Here is a 27,292-nt window from a genome sequence, read left to right as displayed (position 1 = left end):
CAGTCTAATGTTAACCAAGACATCACTAGATATGTCTTGTTTCCATGGTTACAAGTCCGTGAGCACATTTAAAGTAGATTTCATCTCTAGCATTCATGAGCATCGTCAAATAAGATCCGGACTGCTTGGAATGTTGAAACTGAAGGCTTTGTTTGTTTAAAGTTAAGCACAAAGTTACATAATAGGTTATCTCTGCCTTATCCACTAGGGTATCAAAACTTGGTTTCTAGTATTGTAAGTCTACAGATAAACAACTGTACCACTGGGAGTTTTGAACTGAAAAACAGATGGTACGATACTTATTGTCGATTCTCGATGAACCACTTCTTAATTCAGTTGAGTACTTACACATGAAAAAGTTCAGTACCTGAAATATTGTTGCAGTTAACTTGCACCAATTTTTGATCTGATGATATACTGAATTACCAATTGACCTGAGTATGAGCCTCGAAAGAGAATTTACTCAGAGAGATATCATCTAATAATGTTGACAACTTATATCACTTATTTGAAAAGATACATTCCAGCATGAAATCAGCAGCTCATAGGGATATACATAAGGAAAAGTTTTGTGGAATTACTTGAACGTTAAGAATATCAACATATATTATAGTCTCCAGAGCTGCTGAACAAATCCATCCGTTGGATATCATCCTGAATCACAGAAGTGATGGATTACTGAGGGTCAGCAAAATTATAAAGGGTTCCCTATAGAGTGGCTAGATGTAGTAACTGTGGCAACTAGATTTGAAGTGATAACTTTGAACAGGTTGCAGGAGGGAAGGAGTCTGTAGAAATGGCTTTAGTGGTGGCGCTTGCATCATTGTAAAATCGTGTTATATTATAGGATACCCAACTACAGATACATCCCAGTATTTCGTGATGACGAGAAACCCACCTGAAGTAAAAACATGCTCTCCCATTATAGCTGTTCCATAGCAAATGCCAGTAATTCCTTCCTTCATACATCACTGTTGAAGGAAGGACCAGCCGTGTCTGTTTTGTTTGTGTGCTAGTAGCGCACTGCAGAATAAATTGTCCAGATCTAGTCCAGACCCAGCTTATGTTAGGACTGCCCACTGGTTTGGGTTTCTCAATAGTCAGTTTTTATTAAAAGGTTCGATGGTCAGGCCAGTTCATTCAAGACTAGGCAATGCATAGTACGTGTCAACAAAGGTACAGAAGGTTGAAGTTAAGTTCTCGTTGGTACTAAAGCCACCAGAACCATGCTAAACACTGCTGTGTATCAGGTACTCAAATGAAATCACATCTCCAGCTAGTTGATACTGACTGTGTTCTTGTGAAAAATAAATAATTTGGGGTGAATGGAGGGCACATCTCTGGTAACATCTTCGTAATGTCTCCCATGATGCAAAGTAGTTGTTTCTGATTCTAGTTTAAGTATTGGAACCTTGGGAATAGACATACGATGTAAATACATTATTACAATAAATTATGAATTATTATTTTAATGTGTAATAATATTCAGTAAATAATAGTTTGAGTTCATCACAATATTTCACAATGAAAAATCTAATAAAATCTATGAAGAGTTCCAAGATTTGTTGTTTGCTGCTAAATTTCCTAAGCTATAAGTTACATTTCGCTGCTCTTTTTTGTGTGAGCTAGGTCTTGTTACTTCTCATGAAATCCTAAATTACTTCTCACACCAATTCATGCAATGTACATTGAAGTAAGTGTGTATAACCTGCTAAATTCAATACAATTTAAATTTTGCCTATAGTTCTTCTTCATTAATAATTGTTCCCACCATTTTATTGACTCATAGCATGTGATGTGAACAGAGAATGATAGTTTTTTAACAAATAGAAATCTATGCTTTGCGATCAACAGAAAATTCGAAAAAATAGATAAATGTACTGCTTACAGGCGAGATACCTTAGAGCTTTGCATAAATGTAACTTTCACCATGTTTTATATCTGCTTTGCGAATTAAACTAAATAAGGACCAGTGGTTAGGGTGCTCGACTCGTAATATAAGGGTCGCAGGTTTGAATCCTCTTCACACCAAACATGTTCGCCCTTTCAGCCGTGGGAGATTTATAATGTTTCGGTCAATCCCGCTATTTGTTGATAAAAGAGCAGCCCAAGAGTTGGCGGTAGGAGGTGATGACTTGCTCGTCTTACACTGCTAAATTAGGGCCGATGAGCGAAGGGACAACCTTGAGTAGCTTTGCGCGAAATTAAAAACAAAACAAACAAAAACAATACACTAAATAAGTGTTTCAGACGGCAAAATATCAATTCTAAAATATGTTTGAGTAAACCAATTGTTGAAATAATGTTGTAATAATTATGCTTTCAAATTTTAATATTTGGAATGCAGTTGTGCATTTGACATCTGAAAGGTGCTCACAAATTGTAGTACAGATAAATCTAATGCAATACCATCCTCTGTCACAGTCATAAAACCAATGTATGAAATACGAGGTCTGTTCAAAAAATACGCGGACTGACGTCATAAAACAAAATGTACTTTATTTAGAAGTTACAGGTCTGGGACCCCTTCAAAGTACTCTCCTTCCCAACGCACACACTTATCCCAACGGTGTTTCCACTTGTTGAAACAGTCCTGGTACGCTTCTTTTGTAATGACCTCCAGCTCCTTCGTCGCATTTGCCTTAATCTCGGGAATCGTCTCAAATCTTTTTCCTTTCAAGGGTCTTTTGAGTTTGGGGAACAAGAAAAAAATCGCAAGGAACAAGGTCAGGTGAGTAGGGGGGTGGGGAAGAACAGTGATCGAGTGTTTGGCCAAAACTCACGAGTTCTGAGGGTTGAATTTCGCAGCAACGCGGTGCATCTTCAATTTTTCGGTCAAAATCTCGTAACAAGATCCAACTGATATCCCACACTCTTCAGCAAGCTCCCTGACAGTCAGACGTCGATTTGTCCGCACCAGGGTGTTGATTTTCTCGACGTGTGGATCGTCAGTTGACGTGGAAGGGCGTCCAGGACGCTCATCATCTTCAATGGACTGTCGACCATTCTTAAAACGTTCATGCCACTTGAAACATGCCGTACGCTTCATAGCAACATCACCGTAAGCCGTGTTAAGCATAGCAAAAATTTCAGTCGCAGATTTTCCAAGTTTAACACAAAATTTCACAGCAAGTCATTGCTCCTTCATTCATTCGAATCCCAATCACACCAAGCATGCTCACCCTTTCAGCCGTGGGAGCGATATAATGTAACGATCAATCCCACTATTCGTTGGTAAAAGAGTAGCTCAAGAGTTGGCGGTGGGTAATGATGACTAGCTGCCTTCCATCTAATCTTACACTGCTAAATTAGGGACGACTAGAGCAGATAGCCCTCATGTAGCTTTGCGCATAATTAAAAACAAACTAAACTTTAATCTTTTTTTTTATTTTACAAATTTTCTGACATTATGCATGTATAATCAAACTGTTCAAAGTAACAACAGAAACAAAATAAGAATATTGATAATTAATAGGATAAAATTTTGCAAACCAAAACATAGAAAAGGAGATTTGTTTTTTTGTGTGTGGATTTCATCATTAATATATTTATTCCATTTTAAATTCTTGCATATATAAATGCGGCCCCTAAATTTAACTAAAATTTAATTTTATTGTACTGTTAGAAGATAGTCATGGCGGAGGTAAGACGTGTGATCTGTGATTTCCTGTATGAGTATTGCTAGGAATTGTTAAAATACTTACCTCGTTAAATTTATCGTGATAAATAATTCATCTTTTTATATTTCTTTATATTAATGTTTGTGTTCATAGTGTTTCAGGAACAACTGATTCATTTGCAATTACGAAATAATAACTTCTGATCAGAAGGAAAGTAAAAATCAATCTGCTTGATGTCATTATACGCTTAATATATTATAAATTACATCGAAGTTGTAAAAATTAGAATGTAGTATTGCATCTTTGTGTATGATATTTCTGCTTTTACTAGTTTTAAGTTTTACATCCTTATAAAGTGATACCGCCATTAGTTGGAAGGACCTGGTTCCTGTGCATCTTTCAAATAGCTTAAAACAAAAGTTGTTTAACATCTTACATTTTTAGTAATTACATATTTATGTACTTCGTATTTTAAAAGTTTGTTTGAAATTTATCATTTAAAAATTAAACGTTTCACCGACTATATGTAACAATGTCAAGATGTGTAGAATTTTCCTTTTCTTAGTGTTAGTAAACGGCTTACGGCAATAATTACGAAAGTAGTCCAACAGGTAGTAGTTAGATCTGTATAACTAGTATACAGTTCAATAAAGTAATTGGAATCTACTATTATACATTTTTGCAGATGCTTTGAGGCTTATACAAGATTATAGCACCATTTTGTTTGCAGTTATAATCATGATTATAGTAAACTGATATTTGTAGTTAGTCTTTTTTATTAACAGTTTCTCGCTGTACAACTATACTGCAGATGTCTATTATTTGCTCCATTTTTATATGTATTACACTGTGCTGATTAGGACTTAAACACAGGATTTCTACTGAAATTGGTGGTCTGATTTATGCAGCATTTTTTAACCTGCATATTATAACAGCATGCGGACAACAAAAGCCATTTCATCCTTCACGCTTATTCTTGAACAACTGCCATTGTAGAAAGTTAAAATTTAAATTAACACATTATTTTTAAACTTTATAAAGTGTTATCTCTACAATGGGTAACTACAACTCCTTCCACAAATAAATCACCCTGTTAGAAATACAAAACTGTCTTAACTGCAGCCTAGCTTTTTGTTTCTGAATTGTAAGCTTGTGGTGTCCTCTTATTCAGTTAATAATAGAGCATAAATCAATCTCTGCTTTTTTTCTTCTTTTTTAGTTGAAACATGTATCTTTAATTTTGATAGATAGTATTTTAATAATTTTCTGGATAACCTCTTGTAAGATTACATCTTATCCTCTTTTCTGACTTGTAATCTGAGGGTTGTGGGTTCAAATCCCAGTTGCACAAAACATGCTAACCCTTTCAGCCTTGGGAACATAAAAATGTGATGGTAATCCCACTAATCGTTGGTAAAAGAGTAGCCCAAGAGTTTGCGGTGGGTGGTGATGACTAGCTGCCTTCCCTCTAGTTTTATACTGCAAAATTAGGGACTTCTAGTGCAGATAGTCCTCATGTAGCTTTGTGAGAAATTCAAAAACAAACAATTCTCTTTTCTCTAGTGAAAATCATTGGAGAAATTTTACTGTCCCTGTACAGTAACTTCCATTCTTAAAATCAGGCAAGTATTTCTCCTTTGCCAAAATACTTTTAGATATTGAGTGCATTTCCATACATTTTAAATGTGTGATTTATATTCTGGTTATTTTCCATTTACTGTATGTAAAGGTAACTTGCAAAATATTTGATAACTTACCAATTGAACCAAGTCATTTTGTAATATGCCAACATTCTTAATATGACTGGAAATACATGCATTTAATGTCACCAGCAAACTTTATTAAGTTAATGATTATAATCCTATCAGTTTTGTTAATGTAAATAAGAAAGAGTAAAGGCCACTAGTCCCTGATAGGTAATACACTAGTATTAGTAATAAGGGTCCAGTTTGAGTAAATTTGATTCATCACAACCCTTTTGTCTAATGACCCTATAATCCAGTTTACTTGTCCTTCCCCAATCTATACAAATTTTATTTGCACAGCTAATTTTGTGTGCACCTCATCTAAAAGTGTGAGAATATAAGAAAACAAAGCATATAATATTATTTATATGAAGGTCTATAATCACGTGAGGTAGATATCAAATGTAAAATTATTAATTTTAGGTACTTGACATGTCAGAATTAAGGTTAGAATGAATAGCACAAACTTGTTTTATGCTTCAACCAGTGGCCCGGCATGGCCAAGCGTGTAAAGGTGTGGGACTCGTAATCTGAGGGTCGTGGGTTCGCATCTCGGGCGCGCCAAACATGCTCGCCCTTTCAACCGTGGAGGCGTTATAATGTAACAGTCAATCCCACTATTCGTTGGTAAAAGAGTAGCCCAAGAGTTGGCAGTGGGTGGTGATGACTAGCTGCCTTCCCTCTAGTCTTACACTGCTAAATTAGGGATGGCTAGCACAGATAGCCCTCGAGTAGCTTTGTGTGAAATTCCAAAAAAAAAAAAAAATGTTTCAACCATTAACTAATTTATTTATTTCAATTAACATTATTCTCTTGACAAAAAACTGGTAAACCAGCAGCTTGTTCCCAGTGTGTCAAACAACCACGACTTCAACACAAGCAAACTGTATTAATAATTCTAAGAACATAAGGGGTAAAAGCAAATAACAATACTTCAGTAACATGTTAATTACACTGTTAGCTGCTGTTATAATTTTTATGCCTTCAGCCCTTACAAGTTGTAGTTCATCTCTTGTATGAAAAGCTATCTCACCACTCTTGTCATGAAATATTTATTGCTATTAAATATTAAATAACCTTTAACTTTATAATAATTCTTGTCAATGATATTCCACAAATCAAAGAAAGTTTGGTAACTCCCATTATATTATATTTCAATTCAACTAGGCCCTGAACTTTTGTTTTGTTTCTCATATTCTGATGTTAATATATCAGCTGTGTCTTTTATTGATGCTATTGTTGTATTATTCTTTGAATTTTGTTTTTTCAATTGTTTCATTGCTGTAGCTTTGTTAACAGTTCCTCAAATCATCTAACTTGCTTTGTTAGAACCTATCTCTAGCATAAAATTCACCTTCATTCTGAAAACTACCTTGTTGCTTTATATCCCTAATAATCTTTCATTAAAGTATTGAATTCTGCTAAGTAATTCACTGTCTCATGTAGTATAAGGGAGCACGTTCTAAGGGTCGACATGTTTATTTCTGTCTAAATGTTTGAAGGAATTCTCTATATTCATTAAGCACCTCTACCAGTTTACAGTTTTTAACATCATTCGCTTCAAGCATGTTACAAAAAGAATGTTCTGTGGTACTAGCAACTAATGTATCAATATGTTTTATAATATGTGGTACTTTAGCACCTGGCAAGCAAATTCTTGTCCTACTCTTTTTGTGCTTCCTATTACAAAAAACTATCTGTAAACTTAAGAGAGTTCTCCACTATTCAGAACTCTTGTATTATCATGATAGGTTCTCAAGATAACTTATTAACATAAGCCATTATGCAGCAGTACTTCAGGAGAATCAATGATGGTAACTACCACAGTACCTCCAGAGTAACCATTCCAGAGATCTATAAAACTAGGTGCAGTCAATTGCTATAGGACTCTTGTCAGATGGGAGAGTGAATGTTTAAAGTACTAGTTTAAAACAGTCGCCCATGATGGATGAGTGGTAATTTTGAATTGGTAACACAAAGGTATTTATGTCGCTAAAGATGAGAAATGTGCATTTTCTCTCTTTGCTAAACAACAGCTGTTGAGCTTACATTGTTCTATCTGAATGTGGATGCACATTGCTAACTAAACTGTATGAGTGTAGAGGAATCTCAACTTTGTGCATATGAAATACAAAATAAGATCTGGTGTTTTCAGTAATTAAAGTTTTTTTATTAATTTTGAAGGCCAACTTCATTTCATCCCAACAGTGTGTACAGCTAAACTATGTGCTCTATGTGGATGTCTACAGTGCACAACAATGCTGTTTTTTTACCTGTAAATAGAAAAATAGCACAAACAAATTCATCAGATAATCAATTTTTTAAGAATTTATTCCTGATTTTTCTTGACAGTTGAGCTTACTTGTGTTTCTTAATTATGTTTCCCAGAAATTAATATAATTTTTAATATTCTTTTCTCAGGACAAATTTTGTATTCACATTTAAAAAAAAACCCAACAAAAAACAGTTATGGTAATGTTTTTGGAAACTTTTTTCTGGTTTTTATCCTAAGGCTAAATTACCTCAATGTTTGTATATCTGAATAACTATTTTTTTTTTTAAACAAGATCTGTTTTCCATTTCAGGAAATGAAGAAATACCTACACAAGATTATGTCTCAGTAAGTGTTTAGTTAGTGTTAGTAATTATACCAGTGTTGTTAATGAAATAGAAATAAGAGAGACGAGTGTAATGTCATTATTTTTTTTATTATTCACATTTGATGTGTCTGCTCAAATTAAGAATGTTCATAAGGTCACTTAGAATATACCACCAACAAGTAAATGAATGTGGTTTCATTCAAATGAACTTTAGTAAAATTATACAGGTGGTTGCACTAATTTTCATAAAACTGATCAGATGGAAGGAACTCTTAAAAGATAGAAAAATTGTTTTACATGTATCTAGGGTATGTACATCTTAATCCTTCTGCAATGGTCTCTGTTTTAAATACACAAGTTTGTCCACACACTTGCATACATTAAGTATTTGCATTAGAATGTTTGATACAGCATGTGTACCTTCACATAATTTGGTAGATTTTTAATTAATATTACATGCTTTTTGTACAAAAAAAAATCAGATGTTTCAATGAAATATTTTTACTGAGGATTTAATAATCAGAGATGTCGAGAAAACCCACTTGTAGAGAAATATATATGTAAAAATGGCTCGTTTGGATTGAGAAAATATTTTTACGTAGAGGGGTGAACAAATGTTTCGACCAAAGGTAAAAAAATTTTCTCAACCCAAACGAGCCATTTTTACATATATATGACTGAGGATTTGTTTGTGAAAATAGTATTTCATTGCTAATTTGAGTGCAAAGTGATTTTATGATATGATTAAGAAAACTATTCTTCATCCTAAGTCTCAAATATTTGCATTATCTGTGAAACCTCCTCAATACATTTCAAATGTTTTTTTTCAGTACGGCTATTTTCTATACTTTAACAATGTGGGGTCTGTCACTTGACCAACCTCATAATTTTTTTTTTTTTTATAAAAAAAGGAAATATAAATTGCTCTTTTCTATGATAGAATGAATACATATTGTAACTCAAAAATACAAGTGTTTAGTTCAATTAGTATAAGTCTTATAACATGTTAGCTGAGTATAACTAGAAGATCAATGTAATTTTATATATAAATTACATTGATCTTCTAGTTATACTCAGCTAACATTACATTAATTGATGCAGTTCATGCTATGTATTCAGTAATATAAAACTGACTGTTAGTCTTCTCTGTGTTGGCTGTGTTTTAGTAGACTAGTATTTTGTAATATAGTCACATTTCAATTGTTATACATTATATTTATGTAAATAATTATTATTTAGAAATAAATTATTTTTCTTAAAATACAGAACCTTTGAACTGGGTTGCTAATCCTTTTAAAATTTTGTATGTAGAGGATATCAAGCAATTTTTTTTCAAAGGTTTCATATGTACAGTTCAATAACCAAAAAATCTTGTATAACTATACTGAAACTATAAAATTTCTATAGTTAATTAAGCATACTAAGATTTGCCCTCTGTGTGGATTCCTGTATGTGGAAGGTTCTGTTCTTTCACTTCACTTCTTCCTCTGGGATCTAAACATCCTTCTATGTGTTTGTCTATGGGTTACCTATGCGTGGTAACCCATGAAGGGGAGGAGAGGATCCTGGTGGTTGAGGAACCCAACCTTAGCATACCACTTTGGCCTTCAATTCCTGTAGACAGGTAGCCTTTGGGTGGCTCTCCTTGGGTCAGTCAGCGGGTCCACTTCGGCTAATTTCAACAAAGTACCAGTGTTGGATGTTCTCAACAGGTGTTGTGGACATTATATCTGCTGGTGTTTGGATATAGTGCTCACAAAACCCTGGCTTTGTAGTGCGTCCCCTCTTTGGGCTCTATGGTGGGTGGTGTCAGGGGGCACCAAAAATATCTTTTATTATGGATCCTCCAAATAAAAACTTAAATAAAATAGTGAAAAAACAGCCCATAAATAAACGACCAGCAGCAATCATCAACATCTGTAGCACTTGTACTTCATTTTCTTATATTACATTCTCTTTTAGACAAACCTTTAGAGCAGATGTCTCCCTTTTTCATTTAGAAGGGACTAGAGGGACTTGCTAGCTTTGCTCTGGTGATGTATTAGTTAAAACATCCACATCTCAACACTGAACTTCTTTTACATTCAAAGGTGATTGGGGATACACCTATTAAAGTTATGCTTCTTGCTACTTTGAATTCGTCACGAGGAGTTATTTTTCAGAGGGATTTGAAGAACATTCATGAGTCTGTGATTCTCACTGGTTTCTCCACCCAAGGAATTTCTGCAGTGAGGTGTATCTCCACTTGCAAAGATGGAATTATGATGCCGACCATTGTCCTTGTTTTAACATTTACATCAACACGTTCACCTGCCACCATTAAGGCAAGTTATCTTAATTGCAAGATACAGCCATACATTCCAAACCCTCTCATATGTTTCTAGTGTCAACAGTTCGGTCACTCGAAGACATCATGTTGTGGTTCCATGATGTGCTTTTTGTGGTGGCAACAACCACAATGCCTTTGAATGTGAAACAGACTTGTTGCAATGGTTCTCACCCATCCTACTTTTGTTCTTGCCCTAAATCGTTGGAAGAAAAAGGAGTGCAGCATTTGAAGACAATTCAAAATATTACTTGCCCTAAGGCTCGTAAGTTGCTGTTTGCCACTTCGTCTCAGATATGTGCTGCTGCACTTCGTTCCACTACTACTGTTAGAGTGCAGACAGATCTCTGTGCCTCCAAAAGAATCGTTCTCAAACCAAATGAAAAGTATCCATAGTTAAAAGGTTGATGAATCAATTTCAACACCCATCTCTGTCCCTAACATTCATTCCAGCAAACCCCAGTGTCTACTTCCTTTGGTTCCAGGTACAGACATTTCTTTTAGTACATCTTCTCCCACCCCAAGATGCAAAATGATCATTCGTTCACATCCCTAGTCGCTGGAATCTCCTTCCAACAACAAAGACCTGCCCAATCGACCCACGGCAGGATCCGTGGAGGTTGACAGACCTCCCTTGAATAAAGACAAAAGACGTGGTCATAAACAAAGGGCTCTCCACCCAATTGGCCTCCACATAAATAAAAACTGCCACCTTGATACCTTGGAACTGTTGAGGTTTACGTTCTAATCTGGATGATATCAAAATACTGATTGCTTCCTACCATCCTGTATGTCTCTCCTTATAGGAAACATTTCTGAAACTTGCTGATACAGTCACCTTTCAGCAATTTCCTTTTTACAGAAATGACAGGCTGTATGATGGATGAGTGCATGGAGGGGTGGCTCTGTTGGTTGATCAGCATGTGCCCACCCTGTCTTTGGTACTCAACACACTCTTGGAGGCCGAGCCATCCATGTTTCCTTGAATCGTACCATCACTGTTTGTTCTTTCTACCTGGCACCTGGAGAGACATATGATCAATCAGCCCTTGAAGTTCTCATTGAACAGTTGCTGTCTCTTTTTAATCCTGAGGGACTTTAATGGACATCATCCACTCTAGGGAAGTGCTGATATTGATGGGAAGGATCACTCCATAGAGCGTATGCTCTCTGATCACAACCTTTCTCTTGTCAGTACTTGTTCTTATACTTATTTTCATACACCTAGTCAGTCCTTTACTGCCATTGATCTCTCAGTTTGCTCCCCTTTACTATTCTCCCATTTTTCATGGAGGGTTGACAGTAACCCACGAGGCAGTGATAATTTTCCTATAATTTTGAGGGAGACTGGCAGTGGTCAGTGTCACCTGACCCATGAGCCCCAATGGAAGCAAGATCAAGCAAACTGGCATACTTTCACTACTCTCTCAGAACTTGATCCTGCCATCATCTGTAAGCCATCAATAGATGACTGTGTGGCAGCAGTTACTGACTGTATTATACAGGCAGCTGCTCAAGGTATTCCTAAAATCTTGACATGTTTTCCATGATATCATTGTCTGTGGTGGAATCCTGCCTGCCACATGGCATGGACGGCTCAAAAACTTGCCTGGGATACTTTTCGTAGGTATCCTACACTCTTGCACTTCATCGCCTTCCAGCAAGCCTGTGCACATGCTCAGTGAGCAAGACGTCAAAGCCAGAAGAACTGTTGGATTAAGTTCACAACCAGCATATCTTCTATCAGCAGTTCCAAAGTCATATGGGACAAGATTCAAAAAGTCAGTGGGCAATATAATTCTGTCCACCTCTCGATCTAGCTCTGTGATGGCCAGGAAGTAGCTGATACCTACGACTATAATTGTCCCTTTACGCTGGTGAATTTCAAACTGGCTCTTCATCAGTCTGGCAGTACATTGGTTGGATTTGATGACATACACTATGAAATGCTGTGCCATCTATCTCTTGTTTCTCTTGCTATTTTTCTGATTTATTTTTAATCAGATCAGAAGAATGTTTTTCCTGATGCCTGGCACCAGGCTATTGTCCTATCTTTCTCTAAGCCTCAGAAGGATCCCAAGATTCCTTCAAACTACTGTCCAATTGCTTTGAGGAGCTGTCTCTGCAAGACCTTGGAGAGGACAGTTAATGTTTGTCTTGTTTGGTTCCTTGAATCAAGCAACCTCCTCTTGCCCACTCAGTGCGGATTCTGACGACAGGTTTTCTGGATACCAGGTTGCATTGGTATTTGCAATGTGTATTCAAGGCTCAGTTTCATGCCACTTGGCAGTCAACTTGTAGTGAGCAATGTGAAAACAAGCTTTTCCAAATATAACTCTATTTTGGGCTTTGGCTGTCTTGCTTCCATAAGGATCAGAAAGAGGAAGTTGTCCTAACTAATTACATATTGATCATTTTTTTAACTTATTGTTTTCTTTTATCTGGGACTGATGCATCAATGTGTTGTCTGTGTAACACTCAGATCACAATAAGCCATATTTTACTGTCTTGTTGTCATTATAACTATCAACAGTGGCACAATTTTAAATGTGTTTTATCCCAAGGTTTATCTATAATGTTAGACAATATTATTGGTGATGGTGACACTGTTCACCTTAGAAATGTTTTTAGTTTTTTAAAGACCATTAATCTTTAATGCTTTTGAGGTTGTTTTTTTAATTTTATATATTATATGTTTTTTTAATGTGATTCCATTTTAAGAATCAAAGTACATCTAGTTCAATTTGAAAATAGAAAATGGCCTTAACATTAAATAACTCAAAACCAGGACTGCAAAGGCCAACTTCAGGTGTCTGATGCTGATGTTTGAGCTACCTGTTAGTCATCCTGGCAAGTTATAATAATTACCATTATGCTACAGAAAGTCCTTTATAACTTGTATTACTGTAGTTTTTCTCTTACCACTGTAGATTAAATGTAAAAATCAGATTTAATGCTATTTGTTTTTGAATTCCAAAAATTAAACATTGTTTTGTTTTACATTAATTTCCTTTTGTGAATTTTAATAATTTTACTTTAATTATAACTTTTTACTGGATGTTTAGAGCATACAAGCAAGTTGCTTTGCACCATAAAACACAAAACTAAAATTTATTTAGATTTCATAGAATATGAAATTTTAAGAAGACTAAAGACACAACCTATCTCTTTGAAATTTTGGATTGAAAAAATGTGGAATCTTTTTTGAAGATTAAAATGGTGGGGAAAACCACTCTGGGGACATTCTAAACTGTTGATTGGTTATTCACATATATGCTGAACTACATGCATGTAAGAGGAATGTTTTGAAAAATGGAAATAGTTGAACTCAGTTATAAGCCATATCTCAGGAAAATAAAAAGATGAGGTTATTATTTTATATTCTAGCTTGTAAGTATTATTAATTTAATTCCAAACTTATTCACATAATTTCATAAAATAGTTCAATAAAATTTTGGATGCTGTCAAATGTTTGTAAAATGTATTAAGTGAGAATGTACATGTATAACATTTTTAGTGTTTGAGACATTAACTTTCAACTATTTGCTAAAAATATATTTTTATGGCTTTGTTTTTCATAAGAATTTTTCAATTTCTGATAAAAAATGGAAGAAAAAACAAATGATTATAAAAAAAAAAAATAATTAAAATTTAAAATGATTTAAACTTATAAACTACCTGTCCTGAAGAAACAATGTACCAGAAACATAGTATTCATAACTTTTAGACACATTTAGAGATGGTACAGTGTTCTTAAAGCTGCCATGGAAGGTGTTCAGCATGCTTTCTGTCTTAATATTCATATTATTTCTATCTCTAAACTAAGCAACTGTAAACACTAATCATTTTTAAGAGTGTCCTCTCATTTTCACAATATCCTAGAAACTGATTCGCATATTGTTCAAACCACCAATTTGGTATTGTTAAAATAATAGTTTGTAAGTAAAATATTTTGATGTACAGCATAATATAATTATAAAATGGCCCTATTTAATGGCTTGTAATCCCAAAGCTTATTCTGAATCCCAGAAATTGGGGTTGTGAGTGACTCAAATTTTGGCATTCAAAATGTTCTATTTGTTTAAATTTTATTTTGTATTAATGAAAAGTAATTAAATTATTTGTATTCCTTATCTAATTTAAATGGTGAAAAAATAGTGTGAAAATAAGAGATTGGTAAAACATTAAGCATTTGTACCAATATCTTTATTAATGAAACTTTTACCTCTATGAATGCTTGAATCAGTCCCCTTTTGTATGTATACCTGGGTGTGTAACATTCATTGAGCAAGAATTTTCAGCATTCAGTGTGTAAGTAATTAAATGTGAGTATAGGCAGCTTTTTAAGAGCTTTTACAGAACTTTAATAGAGAAACCATATTGGTTGAAATTACTTGTGTAATTTAAGTATCATCACTGGGAGGAGGAGACAGTTGAGACTGTGTCATCTCTGGTTCAGAAAGGATAAATAACACCTTTTGAAAATCTCAGGATTTAAGAAGCTCTCCTAGCATATGAGACGTGCATTGCAGTTAGTGATATTAATTTGCATCATTTACAGAGCAAATACTTGTATTGCACCTTAAGATATCAAAATAGTGTCTATAAAGTAAGTACTGTAAAAATTAAGATTTTGAATGAGGAACAATAGTCATCAGTAATTTAACATACATATTCTTACCTTATACTTTTACAGGTATATCATTTAATATGGCATTGGTTAAATATTTAGAAAAATTTCAGTTTGAAATTTACTTTATCACAAGAATACATATATATGTAAGTTCATTTTTGCTCTGCAGTGACTTATGATTGTTATTGGTTTTCTCATTTTTTTTAAAGATTATATTTTGTGTATCATTAGTAATATTTGTGCAAATGTTATTTTATTGATGCTTATGTTACAGTCTTGTGTATTATGTTTCCACAGTAAACTCTCTAACAGTTGTATTTATAGTAGCATATTGCAAATGTTTTTGGTGGATACAATTAAAGCATTAACTTTTAATGGATGGCTTAACATGAGAGTACAAATGCATGAATTGCTATGAAAACAGATGTCAACTCTTTCACTAAAATTTTTCTGATTTATTTTAAGTTTTAATTGTTTATTGTGCATTTATTTTTTTGAGACATAATTTGTGAATTTGTACACTTTGACTTAGTCTTGAAGTAATTTTGTTTACAGATGAAACATATATATTTTAATATAAACAAGCCCAAACAAAAAATCAAAGATGTTGCACAAATCAAAAGGATCCCTAGAGTACATGCTGTATTGTGGAATATAAAATGTACCCTAGGTTTAGTAGGTAACTTAGGGATTAGGACCCATGTTGTGGTGGGGATACACCGTCTGTTAGTCTTAGCCTCTGTTTGCCAGGCCCACATGAAGACATTTATAAAGATACTGTAAAATTGTGAAATTTAAATAATAATGAAATAAACTAAAGAAATAGAAATTAAGAGGGCGAGATATGTATGCTCAAGCCCACAACTTTCCTCACCTATATCACACTTTGCTGTTTGAAGACAGTTGTTGGACAGTGACTGCTATCCAGAGTAAAGACTGAGAAAATATAAGAGAAAAAAAAAAACATTAAAGAACACTAAAAAAGGTACTACTATGTGGGATAAGTAAAATAAACTTGCCTCCTGAAGTTGGCAGTCCAGCTCCTATTACAAAGTCAAGCATGAATTGGCAGCATGGTAGACTAATTATATTAGTATAAAATCCCAACCAAGTTATCTAAACAAATAGTACAACTCTCTACCACCATCTATTAAGCCCACTGTAACTACCAATTTTCAGACTAAACAAGCCTTTGCATATCATATGTTAAAGGTGTTCATCCATATAAAAGTAGTACCAAGTTGTCTAAATTACCTTATTAACAATAAAAAGTGTATTGGAAATTTCAATTAAAATCTCCTTCATTTTTACTTATAATTAATACATTCCTATATTTATCACAGAATATTTTAATTTTATTTACAGTTTCTTTAGTAAATCCATTAAATATTACATTTTGCATCAATATTTCAACATCAATAATAAAGTTGTGTAATTTATTATAAATATTACAAAATTTAAACTGAAGTTATAATGCTTAAAACAGAATAGTATGGTTCAATATTAGTAAGAGTGTAAACCGTATATTAGCAAAGAAAAAACATTCTTTTATCAAAAATGTTTAGATTGATATTATCAATTATTTTAATTTCTAGATCTAAATAATGTGCCTCTACATTAAAAATTGAAGTATTTTCAATTTTTAATTATACTGGATAAATAGTATTAATAAAATTTATCTTGGGACTGTTTATACTAATTAAGTCATCTATATATCTGTAAGCTAAATAAAAAGTGGGTTTATGTAATTTTCAGTAACCCTGTTATCATATAAATAAAGATGTATAAATTTGAGACAAAATAGTTCGCTTCAATTGAAACTCCTATTTGTTTAAATACCTGGTTATTAAAAAAACAAAAACTTGTAAATGCAGCAACTTAATATATATTGTGTTTTTGGGAGCTAAATTTTATTTCTTCCAGTACTATGAAAGGATAACCGAATTGTTCTTTTAGTGAATTTGTAATGGAAATTAAATTTTTATGAAATTGTGGTGCATTGTGTGGTAAAATCAAATGTTTTTGAATATTTTTTACTTGTTCAGTTTTTTCTAGACATTCTAAAATGAGTGAATTATTTTTTTATCCAAAATTTTTCTTATTATTAACACTTATTTTTTAATTTTATCAAGTATTAAATAATTAAGTTAATAAAATGGCTGGTGTATCCCCATTACAATATGGGTCCTACGTCTTCAGTCACCTTCAAAACATAAGGTACATTTTATATCTCTCAAAAACTGTGGGGATACTTTTGATTTGTGCAACATTTTTTATTTTTATTTGAGCTCTTTTATAGAATATTATTAGTTAGATTTGTATTTTGTTTTTAACACACTCCTTCCTTTTGATTTTGTTTCAGTTCAGTGTTAGTCGTGTGTGTGTGTGTATCAGACAAATGGCCCCAAACTAATTTTTTTTTTATTTTGAAATTACGTTAAAATTCCTGAAAGCTAACAAAAACTAACCATTATGTAAATACCATAGTTGTCAGATTTGTATGATTTGTTTTCCACAGTTTTGTTTGATTTGAAAAGAAATAAATGTGTTCATGACCACTAAAAAAATTTTTTTTTTACTTTTAGATAAATAAAAGTACTCAAATAAATATTTCTTTTGGTTAGATAACCGAATGTTGAATAATACTAGTAATTTTTAAACTTTTTTTATGGTATTTAATTGTCAGAATACATGGTGAAAGATTAACCTGGAATATTTGAGTCAAAATTTAAAATAATGCTCAGCATTTATAATAAAGAGAAAGTACTCTATTTTAGGTTTACAAGTGTAAAAATATCTTTATAGTTTTGGGAAATTTGTTTGTAATAAAGGATAAAGGAACAATGTTTAAAAGAAAAGTGTAATTTAATGTGTGAGAATGGTTTGTGTGTATTTCAGATGTAAAAATTTCTCATTTGTCAAACTCATTTAACAAGTTAATAATAAAATAGCATTAAAATGTTTTTCAATGTAACACATGTTTTGTAAGAAAATGTTTTTATTTTATCATTACATTTGTCTTTGCAGAATTGGTGGAATACATGCGGTTTTGATCACTGATCGGGATGGAGTTCCTGTATTAAAAGGTTATTTAATTAACTGCTGCCTTGAATATGTTTCTCAACAACAACCTGTTCTTATTCATTTGTCTGTGAATATAACTGTGAGAGATTGCAAGGGTGTTAACTAAAATTTTAGTTTCTTTTTTCTTTTTCTTTCTTATAATGATGGAATGTATAACTTTTTATCAGTGTTTGAAGCATTTTAGATTAGTGTATAATTTTGTTCCCTGTTGCAGTTGGGATATATATTTCCCAGTACTCCCACCCCTTCACACTGTGACTGGGCAAATGTTTTTCCATTGTCAATCCTGCTTATACCTTTCTCTGCTGGATCCAGGTTTATCATCTTGACTATCATCTTTAGATGAAGAACTAGCATCCTCTTGTCATTGCCTCTCCATCATGTATTTGACTCACTTTTTTTAAGTTATCTGAATAAGTATGATTACTAGTTGCCACTTTAGCAATGTGGGCATGGTAAGCACCAAGCTTTTGTACATTTCACTTAAGCATGTTGCTGGTTAATTGAAGTTTTGAATAGAAAACATTAAGTGAAATGCCAGTAAATACTTTCCAACTCATTTACTCCCATATATCATGTACTGTAATTTTGAATGACAATTGGAAGTGCTTCTCTTAGAGTGAAAGGGTGGAAGCACTGGTAAGTGTATGTTCTAACCACAGTGAAATATGAAAATACTCATTTAAATTACTTTTGCTTAACTCTGAGTTTGGCATGTAACTGAGTATTACGTAACTTTGTTATTTATGTTGGTAATCTGAACAGTTAAATTTTTTTTAATGGAAGTATTTAATATTTCGGGTAACTTAGGTACATCTATTACTTACTAAATTGTTTTTATAGTGCAGAAGAAAATCTATGGAATGCTTTCTTCATAAGAAAGTTAATTGAAATTAAAAATGATGCATCTAATATTTTGAAATTGATTCAATTTTTAAGTTTGATAAGATGCAGTTTCTTTAACTGCTTTTTATATATGAACAAATATAAATGGAATCTTTTTTTTTTCAGCTGCAACAGAAAATGCTCCAGAACTTGCAATGAGACCTAGCTTCTTAACAACAGTTGGCATGGCAACAGATCAAGCTGGAAAATTGGGCATGGGTAAAAGCCAAAGAATAGCTTGCATCTATGGCAAATATCAGGTAAAAATTAAGCAGTAGTTTTCTATTGTGGTTGTGAATAGTACATTTTAAAATATAGCAACAAAACTTAACCCTTTGTCGTAAAAAAGACCATTCTTGTAACCACTATAAAAAAAAAAAAGGAATTAAATATAAATTACTTTTATTTCTTTCTAGAATAACTGCAAATTATAACAAACACAAATGTTTGATAAAAATAGTTTAAATACAACAACATTATTCTTTTTTTATTATATTATACTTTTAGCCATTGCCTGCTAACCTGATAGTTACAATAACAGGGTGCATATGCACTCATTACTATATCCAGTAATATAAAACTGACCTTTACATAATGACCTGTCTTTGCTGTGTTTTAGTGGACTAATATTCTGTAAAATGCAGTCACATTTTAGCTGTGTGTGTATGTATATATTATTACTATTTACAAACAAGTTTTTCAACTTACTGTTCTATGTTTTAAGAAAAGTAAAGAAAACCAAACAGTTATTATTTGTAGGCAGTTACTGCTTGTCATTGGTTGCTAAGCCTCAAATTTTGCACATTGAGGATGTAAAAGGGGAAAACAAATTTTTTTATTTTTCATATATACAGTTGAATAACCAAAAAATAAATTACTATATCAATACTATAGAATTCCATCATAATTTATCAAGTTTAGTAAATGAGCTGTATTTGGATCTAAAAAAAAATTGAAATTTTGAACAAGCTAATTTTGAACTTATGAGCACAAGGGTTTGTTTACAAAAAAAAATTAAACAAAATATGCTGGCATCAATTGAAAAGATCCCAGGGTACAAGCTACAATGTGGGATTATAAAATGTACCCTAGGTTTTAGAGGTGATTGAAGAAGTAGGATCCACATTGCAATGGGGATGCACTGTCTGTCAGTATTAACCTCCACTTGCCAGTCTTATATAACAAATAAAGAGCAGTAATAGATATAGAATTAGAAATAGAAAGCAATGTGAGTGCTCAAGCTCACAATGTCTCACATCTATACCACCCTTCACTGCCTGCAGATAGTTGTGAGAAGGTTACTGCTCTCCCAAGTAAAGAATTAATTGAAATAAAAAAAGTATGGAAATAAGATGCTACTATTTGGGGTAAGTAAGATTAAAACGTTTCTCTTGATGTTCGTATTCCACTCCCCAAGATAGTATAAAGGCACTAACTGACAGCATGGCAAATGAACTATACCAGCATGAAGCATCCCATACAGGTGTCCAAACAATCTGGAATAGCTCCCATTCACAAAGTCAACTGTGACTGTCATGTTCTGAACAAGCCTTTATATGCAGCAAGTATATGCATGAAGTAGTACCAAGTTGTTAAATGACTATATTCTTAATTAAAAATAGTTGTTAGAGAAATTTTAAGCATTACTGATAAAATATTGTAATTTATTGTAAATTTTACAATATCTGAATAACTGAAGTTATGCTTATAACAGAAGGGTATGATAATTTTGAAATACTGATACAAAAATTAACAGTTAGTGGATTTAATAAAGAAACTTTAAATAAAATTATTAAATTATTCTGTAACAAATGCAAAAACAAATTTGTAGTTCTCCACAAAGTCGTTAATATCCATTTTAGAACTAAAAAAAGTACAAGACCCACCAGTATATGAAGTTTTAAGCCTTGACACAAGTTTGGGCATTTTCTAATTATTAGGTAACCATTAAAGCATACATACCATAATTTTATGTGCTATGTGTACCTTCACAAAATTTGGCAAACTTGTAGTAAACACTACATGTATCTTGTACACTTTCTATAGGATATGGGTAATGTATGATTAAACCAAAGACAAATCCTGAAAGTGAGTATTTGACTCTAACTGAACAAAATTTGAGGCTATAAATATTATGGTTTATCTGAGCAAGGCCTGGCATGGCCAAATGGTTAGGGCACTCAACTTGTAATCTGAGGTTCGTGGGTTCAATCCCCATCACACCAAACATGCTTGTCTTTTCAGCCATGGAGATGTTATAATGTGATGGTCAATCCCACTATTTGTCGGTAAAAGAGTAGCCCATGAGTTGGCAGTAGGTGGTGATGACTAGCTACCTTCCCTCTAGTCTTACACTGCTAAATTAGGAATGGCTAGTGCAGATAGCCCTTGTGTAGCTTTGCTCAAAATTCAAAAACTTATCTGAATATTGGTGGTTTTACATTTAATTTTATACTTTTTAGAGGTGTGGTGGTAAAAATAGAAAAGATAAGATGTTAGAGAAAATGTTATGTATCACACTAGGGAAAATCCAGGATTGTTTTTAATGTTAGGTACAACATAAACAAAAATTAGTTTAATAAAATTTTAAATATAAGATAATTATTGTAGTAAAGGTTACTTTGGGCAAAAGGGTTAATTAGTAATAGTACAGATTGCACATTGAGATTATAAAAAGCAGTATGAAAACATGGAGGAAAAATAGATAATAGAGTGGTAACTGGAACGTATTAGTTGATTAACAGTTTGAGTATATTAATTGATTATAGGTGCTCTGTAATAAAGCAATCTGTAAACTCTCATTGTAATTTTTTCATATGCAAGGAATATAGAATATCTAACAATGTATTAAAGCCTTGAAAACATAGGCTGCCAGTGTTATTTTGAAAAATATTATGTGCTGGAAATGTATTTCTTTCAAGTAGTAAGGGTGTTTTTTTTATGAGGATAAATGTTTTAATTTTACTGGAAGTTTAATCTTATTTTATAGCTGATTTAAAAAAAACAAACAAAAAAAAACTACTCAGATTTAGGAGTAAAGATATGGATGACCATCACAAGTTGAATGATATTTACCTACTTAAATTTTTGTTTTCAAGTAAAGTTCTCATTTATGTAGGTTGCTTTAATCCTATTTTGGTTGCAGGTCATCCACTTTAATAGATTTCCTCTTATGGTGAGCATGATTGCCAGCAGTTCTGCTAACACTGGTAAGTCAGCAAATATTTTTTCAGGTTGCAATAATGTGCAAATTTGATAGAACACTTCAACATTTGTCACCCTGTGAATTTTGTACAAAAATCATCAATAATATGCTAAATAAATTAACTTGTAATTATTGCAAGCATTGTTTAATATCTTGGATTCCTAACTGTAGGGAATACATTGAATTGTTGGAAAGGTTTCACAGGAGGGCTTCTAAGATGATACCTAAAATAGAAAGGTTGTCAGATTAAGACAAGTTACGATCTGAAGTAGCTTTTTCTTGCAAAAGAAGAGCAAGATGGGATGTGGCTGAGATATTTAAGATAATCAAGGGACAATCATAATTTTCCCTACTTAATATAGGGGGGATACATTTCAACAGGGCAGGAGTCATCTTCAGCTGCAAGTTTTATTTTTCTAACATGATGGTTGGTCTGTGGAATGTATTATGTTTTGATGTAGTGGTTCCATTAAATTGAGAGAATAAGGGAATACTTGATTGATTAAAATAGTAAGGACCATTTCCTTTATCCTCTAATATTGTTATATTATGTGCTAATCTTAGTGGAAACTTGTAAAATTAATTCACAGGCATAGTCTACGTTTTTAATGTTATTATTTAGTGTGGCCACATTTCGCATCAGTAATAGCTTTGCATCTTTGTTGCATTTTGATTTTGGATTTTCTTAACTTACCTGATGTAATTTGATTCTGAATTTTCCTGAAACTTTCTCAGTGACTTTCTTCAGTACAGTTGGAACTCTTATATATGCAAAAATGGCTCGTTTGGGTTGAGAAAATATTTTACATAGAAGGTCGATACGTTGTTCACTCTTCTATGTAAAATATTTTCTCAACCCAAACGAGCTGTTTTTGCATATATATTTCACTACAAGTGGGTTTTCTCAACATCACTGAGTTGGAATTCTTGTTAAGTGTATAGTCTCTAGCAAAGACAGACTTGTTCTATGGAGGTTAAACCTATGTACATGGGTCATTCAATTTGATTGACTTTGTAACGACCTGTAACTGTGAAACCATACACACTAACTTTGAACATAGTAAGCATATTTTCAATAAATATTGCAAAGTTTTCATCAAGGTAATGAATCAATTTTACACAAATAAGATATTTCAATGAATTATTGACCTGGTACTCTTCTGGCAATCTGATTGTCGTGGGTCCATATCCCCTGTTGCACCAAACATGCTTGCTTTTTCAACAGTGGGGGCATTATAAATTTCCCTACAAAAACAAATAAATGAATAGTGCCAACTATTTGTTGGCAAAAGAGTAGCCCAAGAGTTGGCAGTGAGTGGTGATGATTAGCTGCCTTCCCTCTAGTCTGGCACTGCTAAATTATGTATGGCTGGTTTAGATAGCCCTTGTATAGCTTTGCGCAAAATTCAAAACAAATTTTTGCTAAAGATTTGTCGGTAAATGTATGAAGCTTTCACTGAATCATTCAGAGTGAAAATGATTTTTACGTTAATAATTAAAATACTTTTTCAACTTAAATTTTATATTTCAATTTTAACTGCATCTAGAGCATGCATCTAACACATTATGTAATAAAGCTTATTGTTGAATAATGTCAAATGACCCTGTGGAAATGAACAATATATTTGTAGTTAGGATTTATTATTTAAACTATACTTGTCAATAATAGTTTGTTTTAGTGGAATGCTTCTGAAGAAGCTTTAAAGTAAAAGTTAGGTGTCCAACTAAAGAAAACTACTGAAATTAAATAATGAATTTGCATACTTCTTTTGCATAACTTCTAGAACCTTCTAAAGATCAAAAGCTTTTGGTGAAATTTTGTGCTTTATCTCATTTTTGCTACTGTAATACTAATTGCAGTAAAATTACAATTACAAATGTATATCCTAATAGTTTCTGACCTTTTACATTGCTTTTATTTAAGTTTATGGTTTTCTTGTCTTTCTCTAAGTAAAAATCACCAAACTTTAGTGTGAAAGCTTAAATAAACAGATAAAGCTATATCTTGTGACTTCAAAAACATGAATTGTGTGAGCTGAGTGAAATTTTAAATTCTGCCCAGTCAGCTTTTTATAAGTTATAGCATGATGGATTAAAAAACTCTTCCATCAGTTTTGTGAAGAGGGATAATACCACCCTTAAATATTGTGCTCTAAACCATCACAGAACCTCGTGCGTGCTTGACATATGACCCAAAATACACCCTCTGTCTCTCTCATTGATGCTTGCAAAGAGAAACATTTCATTTTGAACTAAATGGTTCAAATTTAGATTTGTGTATCCAGAGCAACTTGTGATACTCTTACAAAGGCAGGGTTCTGGTTCTCACAAAATCTAGTCTCTTTGCTGTATTATTTTTTGGCATTAAGGGATTTTTTTATTGCTACTGTTCCATAAAAGCTGCACTTCTGTAGCATCCTTGACATTTTTCATTTTGCAACTATCCGTGTATAACTTGTTAATGCCATCTGCAAGCTTTTTTCATGAGCTTCCTTCATGTTTTTATTAATTAGAAAATTGATTTTTAGATGATAATGAGGTGTTTTTTTTGTCTCCCAATTTGTCTAATAAGACTGAGTTTCCTTGTATATGTCCCTTGTGTATTTCACTGTATTTGATAAACAGCCAAAGTCTTGAAATGTTTTGTAAACTGCAACAAGCATCATGTAAAGATTTGACTATGAATAAAGGTGTTAATTCTTCCTGTTAGCATTTTAATGGAACAACACAACATTATATCTGCTGTATTAGACATTGCTTTTGAAAAAAACATCACAAACCCATTGTATACCTGTATGAAAAAGTGAAAATTCAAATATTTGTGACTGAGCAATTGGTACATGAACTAAAAGCTCTCATGTGCAACAGTATTGTTCCACTTTGAATTATGAGTAGACACCTCAAAGAATTATTAAAAAATTGACTTTCCAAAGTCATTTGTGACTAAAAGGATTTATAGTTTTGAATTAATTCAAAGTTAGGGGTAAAATGAGAAAAATCAGTAACTTGCCAATTTTGATATTTTTTGAAGTGGAATAGTTTTATTTCATATTTATAAGAAGTCAAAACTACAGTAGCAATTGGGTGTTCTAATAAATATTCACTTAACTCTAAATTTGTAACATAGAACTTACTAACTTAGAAAACCTAAAAATTTCATGCATTTCTATTTAGGATAATGCATTTTCTTTGTGGAATGGAAATTTTGTTTTAACTTGGATATTTCTTTAGTCTAATATAAAGCCTCTTCTGGACATGTTTGAGACATGGGCTAATTTTTTTTGGATGGTGGTAAACTTTGAGCTCCTATTTATTTTGCGTACGTTGACAAAATCTACCCTTGTAATTTTGTATAAATGGTTTTTAAATGATCATTAGGTATGAAGTTAATGCCTTGATGCCTCACTAAAGTAATTAGTAATGTAACATGATTTAGTTTTCACTGTTGATCATATCATATGCGAGTTATGTAAAACAGTACCATGTAAGAGGTTTGAGAAATGATCTGCAGGTAGAATAAAGCACAGAATAATGCTAGAAATTAATTATTTAGAAATATTGCACATAATGTTGAAATGAAAGAGTGCTGCATAGTTTCATTTCAGCAATGCCTGTTTAAAATATATCTACTTGTTGTTTGTAACTTTTATGTGAACTTGCACATTCTAGAGGATATTTATACATTTACCAGAGATTGTCACCAGTAAAAAGTTAGGCAGACAGTAAGTAAAAGTACTTGCTGTTTGTTATATGTACTGCATATATATAAGGAGGTTTAAAAGTTTTTGGATTCTTTAGTTAATGTATGCTTTCAGTCCTTTGCAGTTTAATTAAAAACAGAGAAAAAAAATAGGTTTGTGAACTTAATACATTCTTAAGTCAATTTTTAAGACAGATGAATTTTTCAGAATTAAGTTTTGTTTTAACACTTTGTTAAGAGCATTGTTTAACTTTGACTTTATTACTTGGATTAATACTGTTACTTTTTTTTTGTTGATATAGGAATGATTCTGGGATTAGAATCGGAATTGTCCAGTTTAATTCAAGACCTGAAAGCAGCAGTTGATGTAATTTAAGAGCAAATTGTTTGGAATATGGTATAGATAACCATGTATATATATATATCGAGTTGCTTAGGTTTTTGCCTTTCAATTACCAAGTCCAGTGGAGATCTTTACTGTTATCATATTTGTATTTGTTTTAATGTCAAGCTATAGTAAAAGCTGAAATTAAGTGAGATGGATATTGATGGTGTAAGGATCACGTAAATGTTATTAACAAAACCAAGGTTAAATAAGATGCTTTTGAAATAAGTACATGATTCTTGGAAAAATTGAATATTTGTTTAAAGTTGTGCAAATAAACTGAAGATCAACACTGTATTTTTTCTTATGTTTTTGTGGAATTGCTACATTCTCTTGTAAAAAATAAAAAATAAACTTGTATTCTATTTTTAGCACAATTTTTTTTATTTAAAACATTCTGAAAACAACATTGCAATTCCAGAATGTGTAGATTTGGTCCCCTTAGGTACCAAGATGGCATTTAGCAGTTACAACTGGAAAAGGAATAAAGCACTTGATGTAAGCAATAGGTAAATTTCAGTACTGGAGTTAGACATATTTTTCAGTTATGAATATACAAGAATACATAGTGTAACTTATTAAAAAAAAAAAAAAAGTGTGGTGAATATGCTAATGGTTACCTGATGCTAAGTGTTGTTACTGAAAAAAATAATTTGAAAATGTAGCCATTTGACATAAAACCATAATGAATATAAACTTCTTAAACATTAGCTTCACTATTTAGCAAAATAAAAAGGAACCAGCTTATCAAACATTTTGTATCAAGTATATATTAGCTAAAGTTATTTATTAACATGAATTAATCATAAGCTTATTATAATTGTCTAATAATCTGTAATAAAGTATCCATTTTTAACATAAGATTAATTTGAAAATAACTTGAGTAATGACAGGCTGGGTGAACATAATTGTGAATAAATCTTAAACAATTTCTTATCTTTTCAACAGTAATTGCATTTTTCTAAATATTATGCTTTAATTTTAGAACATAATTAGAAGAGAGAATCCAAGAAATGTGCTTGTTGTAAAGTATGTCTTAAAAGCTGTAGTAGTTTTTTTGTTGTGCATGTTTCTATGAAAGTCAAATAAACAGTATATTACTTCCAAAA

General features: G+C 32.4%; 1 protein-coding gene across 2 annotated transcripts; it reads left to right on the top strand.

The window, feature by feature from the left end:
- Positions 1 to 3,583: 3,583 nt before the first annotated feature.
- Lamtor3 (Late endosomal/lysosomal adaptor, MAPK and MTOR activator 3) lies at positions 3,584 to 27,292 on the top strand. Of its 2 annotated transcripts, none has more exons than XM_076492798.1 (6): positions 3,584 to 3,643; positions 7,951 to 7,985; positions 17,952 to 18,010; positions 19,020 to 19,153; positions 22,039 to 22,102; positions 26,101 to 27,292. In XM_076492798.1, exons 1-6 carry the CDS (start codon positions 3,635 to 3,637, stop codon positions 26,172 to 26,174), a joined length of 375 nt encoding a protein of 124 aa, XP_076348913.1. In that variant the 5' UTR covers positions 3,584 to 3,634; the 3' UTR covers positions 26,175 to 27,292. The 2 variants fall into 2 exon arrangements, with proteins under 2 accessions (XP_076348913.1, XP_076348914.1); XM_076492799.1 differs by lacking the exon at positions 3,584 to 3,643 and adding an exon at positions 5,189 to 5,242.

The sequence above is a fragment of the Tachypleus tridentatus genome, chromosome 3 (genome assembly GCF_004210375.1).
Source record: "Tachypleus tridentatus isolate NWPU-2018 chromosome 3, ASM421037v1, whole genome shotgun sequence".
NCBI classification, from domain to species: domain Eukaryota; kingdom Metazoa; phylum Arthropoda; class Merostomata; order Xiphosura; family Limulidae; genus Tachypleus; species Tachypleus tridentatus.
The sequence above is the reverse complement of the archived record's forward strand: the minus strand, read 5'-3'. Positions and strand labels throughout refer to the sequence as shown.